Below are 14,524 nucleotides of genomic sequence, written 5' to 3' on the forward strand. Positions count from 1 at the left end.
AGGATTGAGGATCCGGTGCCAATTCTTGGGAATTTGCTTCAGTTGAAAGAGGTTAGTTTAGGGATGTATGATGTCTTTGGGAGGAGAACAGTTTGCTCGGGGAGTATTTGAATGGGAAGAGTGGATAGTAGAAACTGAATATTATAGATTGTCGAAAATTAAAGGAGCTTTCTGATGGCTACTGGTGCTCAGCTCAGCAATTAGAGAGTCCGAATCTGGTAAAAATATTATTTCCCAAGATTAAATGGTGCAGATGGCATCGTGGTGAAATACTCTTAATTATGAGTTATGACAATAAGAGATAAGTTGCCTATATGAATGTCTCTGATATCAGCAAATAACTCAGGTAAAGGTGTAATGTGTTCCACCAGTAACTAGGGTCTAGTTCATGATACAGACATACGATACGAGTACACTCTGCTTCAAAAACTATAGGCGAGCATTATTGCAGAAGCCATTTCATTAGGATTTGCATGGACGCAAACATTTAACAAAAATCCAAATAGTAATAACGAAACCAAGAAACAAACGACTCTAAATACCTGGGACAGCCAAAACCTATAAAACAAAACTTAGCTCATGAAGGTCTTAAGATATTTGCGACAACCAAAAAACCTATAAAACCAGACTCATCTTAAGCTTGGTCTTCAGTCTACGTGATAACCTTTGCTGCGAGAACAGACTTATACACAAGGAAATCAGTGTATTCTTGGTACGGCGATTTCGAGAATCTGGTCCCTTTCCAAAACTCTGGTGTAAGGAACCCATATGTCTTCTGAAGACAATCGAACGTAGCCTGCATCGTAACACCAACAACAGCAAAACCACTATTTAATCAATCAATCACATATAATGAAGCAACAATGTCCATCAAATTACGCAATTGAGTTGAAGATCATCAAAAAGAACCACAACCATCTAGAAATTGCAATTGGCTACACTAACAATTACACAACAGCTATTGATACAATGTGAATGTCATTATCACATCATCCTCGCATGACACAACTAAGCAAATGTCAACCAAATCAGATTTGGCAGCTAAACCTAAACAGATGCATCGATCAAATTAGCTATAAAAGGAGGAATCAAAATCAAACCTTGACAAAGTTCCCAAGGGTTTTGGTAGATCCTCTGGAAGAAGTAAAGACATCATCAATACCAGCAAACTGAAGAACCTTCTTAGGAACCCGAGCAGCAACAATACCAGCACCTCTTGGAGCTGGAACCATCCTCACTGTAACAGAACCACATTTCCCAGTAACCTTACAAGGCACAGTGTGTGGCTTCCCAATCTTATTCCCCTAGTAACCTCTCCTCACCGGAACCACTGAAAGCTTAGCGAGAATAATAGTGACCTCCTTGAAACACTTAACACCCAACCCAACATGTCCATTTCCATCACCAACAACAACAAAGGCCTTGAACCGAGTCCTCTGACCAGCTTTGGTTTGTTTCTGAACAGGCATGATTTTCATAACCTCGTCTTTCAAAAAAGGTCCGACTAGTAGATCTATGATTTGGTACTCCTTCACAGGAAGAGAGTGGAGATAGATCTCCTCTAGCTTCTTGATTTTATCATCCTTCGCTAGACCACCCAGTTTGGTCACTGGTAAAGTCGTACCCATTTCTCTTTTTCCGTGGCACGTCGTCCACGACCTCTTGGACCACGATCACGCCCACGGCCACCACTGATTCCAAGACTGAAGCCACCACGGTCACCGCCACGCTCTGCCTGACCTCTCCACCTCTTTCCGCCATTGTCGATGTAGAAAAAAAAAATCCTAGAAACGGCGCTTCAGAAAGAAAAGGTTATTAAAAAAATGTTTGTGGGCTTTTATATTGGGCCTTTTGATATTTTTCTAACCAGTGCCGTTTTGCTGCTAGCTATGTTTTTCAAATTCGAATTAACGTTTGATGACATTTCGTAATTTATGTAGATAGCTTAGGCTTATTTACAACAAGCTTAGAACTGAAGTTACAGTTTTACTCTGATTCATTGTCATCCTAATAAAATTTATTTTGGAAGTAACATTTTATTCACAATAATAAATAAACACCAACACCAAAGTTTCAGCAAATTAAAAAATTTACACATACACATAAACACATGTATTAATATACAAAAGCATCTTTACAGACCTTGAAGATCAACAGTTATAACCTGAGACGAATCTCCCTTTTCAACAACAAACGTTTTCAGAACCTTAGTAGACGAAGTAGTAATCACTTCAACGGCATAGTTTCCATTATACCCTCTAAACGGAAACGCACCGTTTTGATCGATATGTCCATTAGCATGAGAGAGCCAAGCTTTCTTCACTGACAAAAACCTTTTACCAGCTTCATTAACATCTCCTTCGGCATCCACCAAATGAGAGTTGTCTCTGCTCATGAACAGTTCCCAAAACCCCCATAACATTATACCTTCGACCGCTGGATGTCCGAAAGCTTCCCACATCATTACTTCCAAATCATCTGCCCTTATGTGTTCATTGACCGAGGAGACATCAAGTTCCGTGAACCATATCGGTAAACCGAGGATTCCTAGTTTATCTAGAGCTGAACATACGATTGGACCAACCGGACTATCGATATGACCTTGAATCCCTATCCCTCCTACTGGCGCACCCTTTTCTTGCAGGTCAAGAATGTGTTCCGTGTACTTCTCCGGGCATGATTTTGGATCACACCCGTCTTCTATATGGTAATCGTTCACGAACAACGTCGCTGATGGGTCTAGTTGGTGTGCGGATTTGAACATTTCGACTCTTATGTCTTTTCCTAGCTTGTCTTGGTAGAATGATCCATGTAACATCTCGTTATTCACATCGTAATGTTTGAATTTCCCTTTGTACCTGTTTAAAAGACCAGTAAACCGGTTTTGTACCGCAGTGTTTATGTCCGTTTGGTTCATGTTTTGGATCCATTGCTGAACCATTGATTGGACTTCCCAAAAGATACAATGTCCTCTGGTTTCTATGTTGTTGCTACTACACAAGTTTAGCATATCGTCTGCATCTTGGTAGTAAAGCTTCCCTTGCTCTGGTTCCGTCCAGTACCATTTTAACTCGTTACCAAACACCGCCCAGTTAAAGTTTTTCAAGAAGAACTCGACGAAATCTTCGTTGTCCATATTTGTTCTGCTTATGCAAGTTCCAACCGGGAAGCTGTTTCGAATTTGTCGAACTCTAACCATAGCTCCAGACAGTTTGCTTGAATCAACACCAGAAAACTTGAGGGTAACGTCACTCTTACGGATCTGCATTTGATAAAAGTTACTATAATTATAAAGTCTTATGGCACTACACATGAGAGGTTGATAACAGAGTATATTACCTTGTCACATTGTCTTCTCAAATGTTTAATTCTTGCGACTCGATCAACCGGGAAAATCTGCAATCCAGCGACCATAAGATCAATGCCAGAAGAAGGGCCTTGAACATAAACCAAAGCTTTAGAAGGCTGCTTCTCAATTCGGAAAGAACCACCGATCTCATGCCATCTATCATCATTGATCTCGACTTGTCCTCCGTTTACCCATTGGCTATCGATACCAAGTGCGACATTAACATTTTGCGGACTAGTAACGCCAGAACCAACTTTGACCCAAACTGATATTTGGTATGTTAAGAAGAGCTTAAGTTTATCTGTTTATAAAGATCTTTCTTATATTCTTACATAATCTTTGTCTAAAATACTTCCTAAACACTTAGCATTGATCCTAAAAACCTCCTAAGTGGTTGTACCACTATGTGTGTGTAATTTTGGTATCAGAGCCATGGCAGTCTAAACTCTAGCTCTTCTCTTCCAGAAAGGTAATACGCCATAACGTTGTCTTCTACCATGCTAGTATGAAAGTATGCTCTGTGGTTGCCATATTAATGGATCCTCCACATCAGAAATCTAACTATGCTAAGAAAAAACGGTATGGAGAAAAATTTCTATGAGGTTGTAATGCTCGAAGTACCTTGAGGCTTTTAATGTTGCAATAGTTTTGCTTCGGTTTGCGTAGCTAAGCACCTCTTGATTGATTTCTCTATATTCGTAGTAGGTAAAATAAAACAGGGAGACAACTTATGGACTGTTATTACTTCAATGGTTAGAAGAGAGTTATAGTATTCTGTCTTGGTTTCTGGTTCTATCCTATATTATGGAAAGTTCATCTTCTTTGTCTAAAACTCCTTCTTTTCGACGATCAACTTCTAAAAAGATTGATTACTTATATGAAGTAGAGTATGTGAGTGATGATAGCAAAGTTCCTATTACCCAACTCCCATTACTTAATCCTTACAAAGCTTTCACCAAACCAAATTCCACTTTTCCAAAAGTCATTCGCCAGGTGTTTGTCCCTAACAAACATAATGCAAAGGAGCTTGTTCTAGCCTCTCCGTTGGAACAACACCTTATCCCGGCGACAGAAACAGAACAGATGATTCCCCTCAGAATCAATGAAGGCATGATACATCATTGGCGAACTCAAGGATATACTTATCTTCACTATGGAGCAATACGTTTGGCGCTAACACTCCATGGCAGAAAAGGCTTACCAGTTGTAGCACGGATAGCTCTCCTTGACACCAGATACAAGGAATACCAGCATGCTTGTATTGCAACTATCCAGACAACACTAAACGCTGGCACTGTTTTCGTCACCCTCTTCCCAAATTTCAACGTGGCATTGGAAAACCCTCAAATATATCAGAACATGCAAATCCAGCTGCAAATCACAGGCGCTCCACAGATTGGAAACACATATGCGGCAACACTTCACCATCAAATGGCATACAGAGTCCAAAATCATGCAATGGACTTAAGTCTCCCAAGAGACACTGAAGATGCACTACTCATACAATTGGAGTCACAGCATAGCCCGTCGTGCATCCATATTCCTAGACAGATTCCTAGAGATGAGCTTGTCAAGTTACTTCCAGAATCATGGGTTACCAATTACGAAAAACTCCATGACCGGAGTACCCCAATACAATCGGTGGACTCTTCTATTCATAGGAGAAAAGATGGAGCTGTAGAGATTGCCTTCAAGCAACAAGAAGAAAAGTCAAGACCAACGGCTTTCTGCACAGAAATCAATACAATTACTCCTTTTGAAGACACTCAAACCTTGGAGATCAATCCACGTTTAGATGGTGTTCCGATCTCATCCTTTGATTCGTTGGGAGATCCCATTTACTCTTTCCAAGATGAAACAGGCCACAAATTCTTTGATGTTTGCGATTGCCAACACTGTCAGATGAATAGTTCTGATGATGATGACACCCCAAGGCGTAGGAGAAAAAAGAAAACTACAAAACAAATTCTCAAAGAACGATTTGAGTCTGGAGATCCACAAGTTGGCCTTCTCGGAGAACCAAGCGGCAAGAATTTTGAATACTATGTATTGTATTCAGGTGGCTCAACTCCCACAACACCTGAAAAAGAAGAGGTACAACTAAGTTACATGTTCGGACCCCCATCCCAGCAGGATTCACCATTTCCATCCAAAGAGTTCGAAGAAAACAATATAAAGCACTCGTGGAAAATTCGGAATCCAAATGTTAAGAATCCAGATGGTTCAGTAAAGCAGATCAGTGCCGCAGAAGCAACGTTAAACTGGCAGTCGGAGAATGCCGTAACCCAAAACCATCTATTAAGCCAGATTGACAAAAAGGTAACCATCATGGACCTTTCCATTAAAGAACTCACCAAAAAGATAATCTCTCTCCACCAAGAACTTCTCCACCTTGCAACTACTGTCTCCATGAACTCTCCCCTCATGTTCCAAAAAGAGTCTGAGCTAAAGTCCCTTAAAGCTCAATTACACTCCTTACAAAACCAACCCAAAACTCAACCACCAACTCCATATGACCTTTTTACACCATATCCCATCTACACACCACCTTACACAGCCCAAACACAACCTTTATCTTTTTCCCAAGACCCAAGTATTTTTGGAGCATCCTCCTTCTTACCAACAAAAGTTCTCTATGAACAACAGTCTACCAAAAAGAAAAAGCCAACAGAAAAAAGACCAGGGAAGGAAGCCATACTTGAACCACCCAAACCGCTTACCGAGACATCAAAATCTCAAGACCAACCCGAAGCCAGCAAAATGCAATTCATGGTGGAGCACGCTAATCCAATCACTGTTTTTCTCGAGAAGGTCGCAAAACAAGAAAAAAGACTTTCTCAAGGAAGTATGATGAATAAGGCACCAACAACATTAAAAGATGAGAATGATGAGGCCATGATCCCACATTTTATGATGGCTTCACCTGCTGTGGTTGAAGAAGACATAGAGAGTGAAGGTGGAAACGTATATGAAGAAACCCAAGAAACTGGACGAGATCAGACAGAAGGAAACCCGCGGTTTAGTACAGAACCACATAAGGGTTTCTCTTTTGATGATGTTCCCCCTTCAAAATGGCGTGACAAAGTATATGAGATGCATGCATGGCTAACAGAACAACAACTTAACCCAGGAGCCACTTTACCTACCTCGATTGATAAACTGGTGGCTAAATTCCAAGGACGTCTCAGGCAATGGTGGATAAGCTTAGGCCAATATCGACAATTACAAATCCGACAATCTCCAACAATCGATGCCTTGGTGGGACACATCCACAATGAATTTCTCGGCACATGGGATCATTATACTATCCAAGCCAGAGAAGAGTACCTTAGCATGAGATGCTGCTCCTTCAAGAGGAAGGATCTTGAAAGACATTATGAGCGAATGTCAAAGAGATTCTATGCCCTGAATGGGATAGATGACGTCAACCTCAAGCAGGCGTACCTGAATTCACTTCCAGAACCACTTGGAAATGAAACGTCAAGGATATTGTCTCTCAAGAATATGCCTCTCAACCAAGCTTCACTTGGAGAAATATATCAAATTTCTCTGGCAGCCCTTGAAAAGCTATGCAACCACCAGAAGTTTTTCAAACAGCTTCAAGACCAAGGAAAGCTTCTAGGAAAAGCATGTGATCGGCCAGAACTCAATATCAAATGCAGAGACAAGAGATGCCATTGTTCTACAAGTCATGGAAAAGAAAAAAGCTATAGAAGCAAGTGGCAGAAGAAATATCCAAAGTTATCTTCTAGAAAGAAATGGAAATTCTTCAGGAAGAAAACTCAAAGAGGTTTCAAAAAATCAGATAGATGTTACATCTGCAAGAAGAAGGGACATTATGCGAAACAGTGTCCTAACAAAAAGAAGAGAGACAACCTCCTTGGCTATTTGGCACAAGTTGAAGATATTGACGACTCGGATATTGAATCCATCTTTTCCCTTGATGATGAACCAACTGATGATACAGTTCTTGCAATGGGTATGGAGTTTGAAGATGAATCTTTAGAAGAGGATACTAGAGATGAAAGCGATAGAGACGACCAGTTCATGTTGTTTGACCTCTACACATTCGATTTCTGCAAAATAGAGCAATCACATCAAGAAGAATTGGTGTATCTAACCCAACCATCTCCAAATGCCAAGATCTATATCTTCCCAAACAAGTATGATAAACCAATACCGGTCATTGCCTATTTTGACACTGGAGCTGCTTCATCCATCATCAAACCAGACCTCCTCCCAGCTTCACATTGGAATTCATGTTCAGTCGCTTTCAAAGCAGCCAACGACCAGATATTTCATATCTCTCTTATCAGCAAGCCAATATACATCCAAATTTTCCCCGGATACATGATTAAATCCAAAGTATTTGGTTCTGAACTCCCTGGAAAGGACTTTATACTTGGATTTGATATCCTCCATAGTCTTCGGAGAGTTTCGTGGCACCCAAAAGGTCTCAAGCACAAAAATCAGCTGCTACCTTGGACAACGGTGTCTCATCTATACCCTATGGAGATGCTTAATCCCATAAAAGAAGAAATAGCAAAGACATCTTGCGCCACCTCTCATTCGGAGTTTCTCACAAAGTGCTCATCTCCTTTATGGAAGAATCCAGATTTCTTCATATCCTTACCTTTCAAGAAGAATGAAGATATCAACCCAACTAAAGCAAGTCACCCAGGAATGAACCCAGATCACTACAATCTTGCACTCGAAGAGATTGACCAACTCCAAAAAGAAGATCTCATTGAGAAGACCACTTCACCTTGGGCATGCGAAGCATTCTACGTCAACAAACGGGCTGAACAGGTGCGAGGAAAACTCAGATTGGTCATCAACTATCAACCACTCAACCATTTCCTTGCCGATGACAAGTTTCCTTTGCCAAAGAGAGAAGTGTTATTCCAAAAACTCCCGCAAGCACAAATCTTCTCCAAGTTTGACTTAAAAGCAGGATTTTGGCAGCTTGGAATCAAACCAGAAGACAGACCAAAGACGGGATTTTGTGTACCAGATCGTCATTACCACTGGAAAGTCATGCCTTTTGGACTAAAGGTAGCTCCTTCATTATTCCAAAAAGCTATGATCAAGATATTCGAGCCTATCCTCCCAAATGCGCTGGTGTATATCGACGATATTCTGCTATTCTCGCCAGACATAGATTCCCACACTTCATTATTGGCAAAGTTCCACAGCATCGTACAAAAATACGGTATTATGCTATCAGAAAAGAAAATGGTGATCGGAGAAACGGAGATTGATTTTCTGGGAATGCACATATCCAAGGGAGAATACTACCTCCAACCTCACATTGCCACCCAGCTCAATGAGTTTCCAGATGAAAGATTATCTTTCAAGCAAGTCCAACAGTTTTTGGGGATTGTTAACTATATGGCGGATTTCATTCATGGTCTTGCAAAACATAGATCGATTCTCTCTGCTCAACTCAAGAAAGATGCCCCTCCTTGGAGCCAGAAATGCACAGAAGCAGTGAAAGAATTGAAGAAAATTTCCTTAACCTTACCAGCTCTAAAAATCCCATCAAAGGGAAGAAGAATTCTGCAGACGGACGCAAGTGATTGCTATTGGGGAGCAGTACTCTTAGAAGAAAACGAAAAAGGGGAGAGACATATTTGTGGCTACAAAAGTGGAGTCTTCAAAGATAGTGAAAAACACTATCATTCTACTTACAAGGAGATACTCGCTGTCAAAAGAGGAATAGAAAAATTTGAGTTTCATTTGGCGGGCCAACATTTCCTCATCGAAATGGACATGTCCTCCTTTCCAAAAATGATTCAGTTCAAGCAGAAGATGTTACCACAAGCTCAGTTACTCAGGTGGGCAAGTTGGTTTTCCCAGTGGAAATTCGATGTTAAACACATCAAAGGAAAAGACAACTTCCTCCCAGATTTTCTTTCAAGAACTCAGCGTCAAATCTCGTCAATAGTACCCATGATATACACCCTCAGTCCAGACAATCCAACAGAAGATAATCTGCGGAAAATGATTGCCGATATGCCGCATGGAATAAGGGAATCGTTACTCGACAATGTATTGATCTACAGAGGGATTGAGACACTGCATGGTTTTCTAAAGCTCTATATACACCGATATGGTCTTGATCAGGGTCCACTTCTTGGCCTCCCTTACCACCCGGCCTATCCCTTCCTTACCACCATTCATATGAACCCTGCTCATTATAGCCGGTTTTCTATAGAAGCATACCTCCTACTCTGGTACATGGCAGATCTTTACACTATTGCGGTCCTCATCCATAAAAGTCAACTGCTCCAGTACTTGGCGAAATGCATATTGACCAGACGGAAGGCGCATTACAAATTATTATACAAATGGCTCACATTATTCCACGATGTTACCTGGTGGCAAGAACATGTTCGTGCACAGCCTGAGTTGGATATACTTGGCACGTTCAGGATTACTACAATCCAAGAAGAACAAGACGGAGAAATCATTATCCTAAAGAAATATGATGCGAACGTTGAGACAAGCTACAATAATGATGTTTTTGCCTCGGGGAATTTCCATCAACGTGCAAAGCAAATTGCATTATTGAATGGATTTAATGAATCTGAAGTTGACCCTAATCTTCTTTGTCCTCACACAGCTCACTGGCACAACAGACACGTCTACCCGCTAGGATTCGCTGAAGAAATACGACAAGTGCTTGCAGGCTTCCATGATCAATACGCGTGGCCACAATCAAATCCAGATCATCCAGTCTACAGAGTTGAAGGGAAAAAGTACAAGATAAAACGATACATTCCAGGCCAAAAGATCTACGTCACAGAAGTCGCTTCAGACAGTGAAGAAGACGACAACGGATAAGATAGACGTCACCTCTCTTTTGGAGACAGGGGGAATAAGTAATAAGTGAGTAATATATGATAGTGAAATATATGGTTGTGAGATAGTTGAATAAATGGAGGGTTGTAAAATAAAGCTTAAGGAATATTCTATGTAATATTCCCTAAAATTTGTACTATAAAAACCAAAGCTTGGTGAAGAGTTTCATACAAGCTTAAGTGAGTGAGTTTGAATAAGAGTCTTAAGAGTTCTTGTAATCCTTTTGAGTGTTTCAATAAAATAAGTTTATCCCCTTGTATAAAGATCTTTCTTATATTCTTACATAATTTTTGTCTACAAATCACTTGAGCTGGACCATCCATGTCTGTGTTCGGTTAGTCACAAGTATATAGCGGCCACTTAGAGGCACGTGTGATCCAAGGGAGTCTCTTGCCATCGGAGGAAGGATTCGAGGTGATCCTTCCGCAACACTTAGTGTGCAGTTCCCTAATGGAAACCATCCATTGGTTGTATTATCACTTAAATGGCTATTTGTGACTATGTTTTCCCCATATGCAGGATTCTACAAGAAATACAACAATCTTCAGTAAAAACATTTTTTGCTAAATGTGTTTAAATATTTTGTTCACCTGTAATATTTACTGCGGTGAAAATATGAACTGGATCTTTGGACTAACCTCAATAGAAGGGGGCGGTGAAGGAGGGAGTTTCTCGGAGTGTTTCACAGTTAAGCTATTGAGGAGAATATCAGTTCCTGGAGGTGGACCTTCGATGTAAATGACTACTCGTGATGCAGAACCGTTGAGGAGGAACTTCCCTTTCAAATGTAACCACTCTTTGTCTGTTGCCTGCGCACTTTAAAAAGAACAAGAGGAGCATTTTACAATGATTCTTGATATGAGTTCAGGAAAGTGATATTAAACAAAACAAAGAAACTAACTTTGCAATGCCAATGTATTGATCGCGTTGATTAGGATTTTGGACCCATAGAGTTGCTTGTACTGTAGCAGTAGTCACATTTTTTCCGTATATGCGTACTATTGCGGTTGCCTCGTAGAGGCGTTTTCTTTGAACTTTCCCGGTGATCTCTTGCTGAATACCATGCCAGTACTGCGTGCGTTCTGTAGCCGAAGCGAAAACTTTCCCGAATTCTGGTACTATCTTTCCATCAGCAATTGAGTCATGTAACACAATCTTGCAGCTTCTCCCAGACCAGTTGTTTAGTCCATCTTCAAAGTTTGGGTTCACTACAATAGTCTCATCTTCAGCACTAGTAACACACTCCAGCTTTAAAGTGTAAAACAAATCCAACAAGGAAGACAAATGAAATTTCAACTTGTTTAAAATACCAAAAGTAACATGTAAACCAAAAGATAGATGTAAGTGCAAACTTCAAAACGAACAATTGAAGCATGATTAGTTACATACCTTAGGCTCGCTTTCGCCGTGAATGGTAACAGACTGTATGAGAAGATCGATCCCCGGTGATGGACCTTCCAAATAGAATACAACTTTTTCTGGTAAGCTCGGTAACGAGAACATGCCTTCTAGTCTCACCCACTTCTCCTTGAAGACACAAGTTCTGCAAAATTCAAAAATCAAAATTTTGTTCATTGTCAACATTACAAATATGTGGGGAAAGACCCTTACTTTGCGATGAGCTGATAGTTTGTTGGAGCTTGTCCAGTTTCGAGCTTCAAGGTGGCCATAACTTCAACCAACCCTTGAACAGGTCCGGATGCAGCAACAGTTGCTGAAACTTTATAAAGACAACAAGGTTTCACTCTACTTGTAATGTCTTGTTCCAAGCCTTGCCAAGTTTCTTTCCTGTTCTTGACAACTACATAGCTACCACACTTTGACATGTCTAAAACACCGTGAGAGACATTAGACCCGGCGGTGATAACAAAGGCCTCGCAGCAATTCGGATGCCACGAATGCATCCCGGAAGAGAAGTCATGATTCACAATTACATTGGTGGGATCAGAACCAATAATAGAAGATGTTACATTGTTGTTGTTCTGTTTTTCAGGCTGGTCAAGAAAATGATTAAAACAGAGAAAGGAAGGACTAAGGATTCAAAAGTTATAACTTAGAAATGAAGATAGACAAGACTTGATGACGAAGAAAGGAACATATCGAAACCCTAACCTCTTCAATGTCTTTTCTTGAAATCATCTCCATGCTTTCTTTTAATTTCTTACAGAAACAAAACCCAAAACCCAGATCAAATTAAGTGAAATTGGCAAATGGGTAACAGAGAAATTCCAATAAAACACACAAAGATTTAATCTTTTATGTAAGAGAGAAGACAAACCTTATCTGGATTTCGATTTCTGTTCTTGTGGGTTCGGTTTGAGATGCAGCAAACTGTGAACCTCTTCATTATATAGAGACACACAGATCAGTTTGTTCTGTGATTCTTGGTGGATTTTTTCAAATAAAACGAAAGATTTAAGTGAACTCCAAGATATAAACCGCGGGGCCAGCTAACCAACCAAACTCTGTTTGAAATTTTAATTCCTTTTTTTTCCAAAACCTCTTAAACCTTAAGAACAGATGAATCGTTTTTTTTTTCTCAAAGGATGAATCGTTTAGATTTCTGGTTTTATTAGTCCTTGGAGGTTGTGCTATGAAAAAGACATTAAAAAACAATTTATATGCGGCACATATTATTTTATTTGGGTTTATTAGGGAAAGTCAGTTTTTTTTTTTGACAATATGGGGAAAGTCAGTTTATAACTATATATTTATTTACCTCTGATTTAATATTTTAGATGTTTTTTAATACTGTACATCGTTTGTTGTTTTTTTGTAACTTGCTAATAAGCAAAAAAAGAAAGATTTGTGTCATTCTTACATAGTCGTACATGCATTGGAAAAAAAGAAAAATAAAAAAATGGGTAGTAATCGGTTTTTTTTTTTTGGTTTGAAAATCATTAACCCATGAAAACTTAACTAACTACCTACAAAAGGGAAACATTGTTTGTTAAGTATTACCTAATTACAAAAAGGTAAACTATATTTGTTTGTTAAGTATACACATAATAAACCCAACACCACTAGCTGAACTAATGTATACTAGCTAGAATCTAGATGATTAATTCTTTTAAAGGAAAACTTCAAGTTCGGAGAAGGAATTTTACCTGCTAGAGTCCTAGAATCAATGGATTTTATGGATACTTCTCGAAACTTTGGGGAAATCTAAAAAACCAAACATCAACCGAATCCACAAAAAGGAAAGGACTAAGCGGACTTATAACCTAATATGGTCGCGATTGAAGATTGCATCAGTTTCAGATTTTATGATTTGCAATATGTTTGAAATGCAAAAAAAAAAAAAAAAAAAAATCGCAACAAATATTATTTAAGCGATCATTTTCTGGTACATTTGTATCAAATAGAAAACCCTATTTCTATCTGGTACTCCATATATTTTGGATATCCAATGTTCCTGCACATAATACTGTACATGGTTTTTTGTTTTTTTTTTTGTAACTTGTTAATAAGCAAAAAAAGAAAGATTTGTGTTATATTTGTTTTGATGAAATAAACTAGGGATCCATTTTTGTATTTTTATTTTTGCCTAAAACCTCTAAAATATTAGGGCCGCCAGTTTTGTTGATGACTTAAAGTAAAATCTGTTAACAATTTGGCAGAGACAAAAGGGGAAAAAGAAGGTAAAAGGTTATCATCGAGAGGAAGAACAAAACTTTAAAGATTGGCTTAGTTCCCCAACTTGCTAATTTCTTCTAATTGATTAAACTTTGATAGCTTGGATTAGAAGCAAACTATTGCTTTGTACTCTAACCATACGTACGAGGAAACATACTTTCAAATGGCTAATATATTAGTGCATTGAGTCAACCTCTTAAAGCTTTATCTACAAAATGATTTCTTTTTCTTTGGGGTTAGGGTAACTTTCAAGGAATTATGAGCCGAGGACCCCAAGTTTTCCTTAAAACTCTACGTTAAGTTTTTCTCAATCCCTCCCAATTTGGACTTGAACTAAGGGTGCTAGGAAGGTCCTAGGAAACGCCACTAGATTAAGAGAGAATTGGTTAACAAGTGAGCTATTTTTCAAGAAAAATAAATTAATATCATACACATAGTCTATCATAGTTGTGTTGATCTTTTATAGGTCTAGGAGTAATGTACTTCTACAATGCGTTCCTTGACGTCCTCATGTATTTTGGTACTGTTATTTTAGACTAGTTTCCTTTTGATGGTGGAAGGTTGTTGTCTAATGGTGCCGTCCATGCATGATGGCTGTTGTAGCACGTCATACAATTATCCAGATTCTCGTTAGTCTAGGGACGTAGTCTTAAACTCTTGCTATCAAATACGTGA

General features: G+C 39.3%; 1 protein-coding gene and 3 pseudogenes across 5 annotated transcripts; 1 reads left to right on the top strand and 3 right to left on the bottom strand.

Annotated features, from left to right (window-relative positions):
* Positions 1–421: 421 nt before the first annotated feature.
* LOC104700839 (small ribosomal subunit protein uS5y/uS5u/uS5v-like) lies at positions 422–1,761 on the bottom strand (annotated as a pseudogene). The gene is made up of 2 exons (XR_015560905.1): positions 1,101–1,761; positions 422–796 (listed from the first exon to the last, which is right to left on the bottom strand). The product of XR_015560905.1 is annotated as a small ribosomal subunit protein uS5y/uS5u/uS5v-like (transcript).
* Positions 1,762–2,016: 255 nt separating this feature from the next.
* On the bottom strand, positions 2,017–13,074 carry LOC104700841 (endo-1,4-beta-xylanase 1). 4 transcript variants are annotated; one of them, XR_015561767.1, is made up of 9 exons: positions 12,492–13,074; positions 12,326–12,373; positions 11,825–12,207; positions 11,603–11,756; positions 11,115–11,461; positions 10,852–11,029; positions 10,512–10,736; positions 3,340–3,650; positions 2,017–3,262 (listed from the first exon to the last, which is right to left on the bottom strand). XR_015561767.1 is itself a non-coding variant. In XM_010416434.3 (7 exons), exons 2-7 carry the CDS (start codon positions 12,356–12,358, stop codon positions 10,515–10,517), a joined length of 1,317 nt encoding a protein of 438 aa, XP_010414736.2. In that variant the 5' UTR covers positions 12,359–12,363; positions 12,492–12,805; the 3' UTR covers positions 10,423–10,514. The 4 variants fall into 4 exon arrangements, 2 of the variants coding, with proteins under 2 accessions (XP_010414736.2, XP_010414735.2); XR_015561768.1 differs by having other exon boundaries at positions 12,326–12,363; positions 12,492–12,751; XM_010416434.3 differs by lacking the exons at positions 2,017–3,262; positions 3,340–3,650 and having other exon boundaries at positions 10,423–10,736; positions 12,326–12,363; positions 12,492–12,805.
* Positions 2,135–3,783, bottom strand: LOC104704489 (endo-1,4-beta-xylanase 1 pseudogene; annotated as a pseudogene).
* On the top strand, positions 4,154–5,453 carry LOC104753617 (uncharacterized; annotated as a pseudogene).
* Positions 13,075–14,524: the final 1,450 nt, after the last annotated feature.

This window comes from Camelina sativa, chromosome 7 (genome assembly GCF_030686135.1).
Source record: "Camelina sativa cultivar CO46 ecotype springtype chromosome 7, ASM3068613v1".
Taxonomy (NCBI): domain Eukaryota; kingdom Viridiplantae; phylum Streptophyta; class Magnoliopsida; order Brassicales; family Brassicaceae; genus Camelina; species Camelina sativa.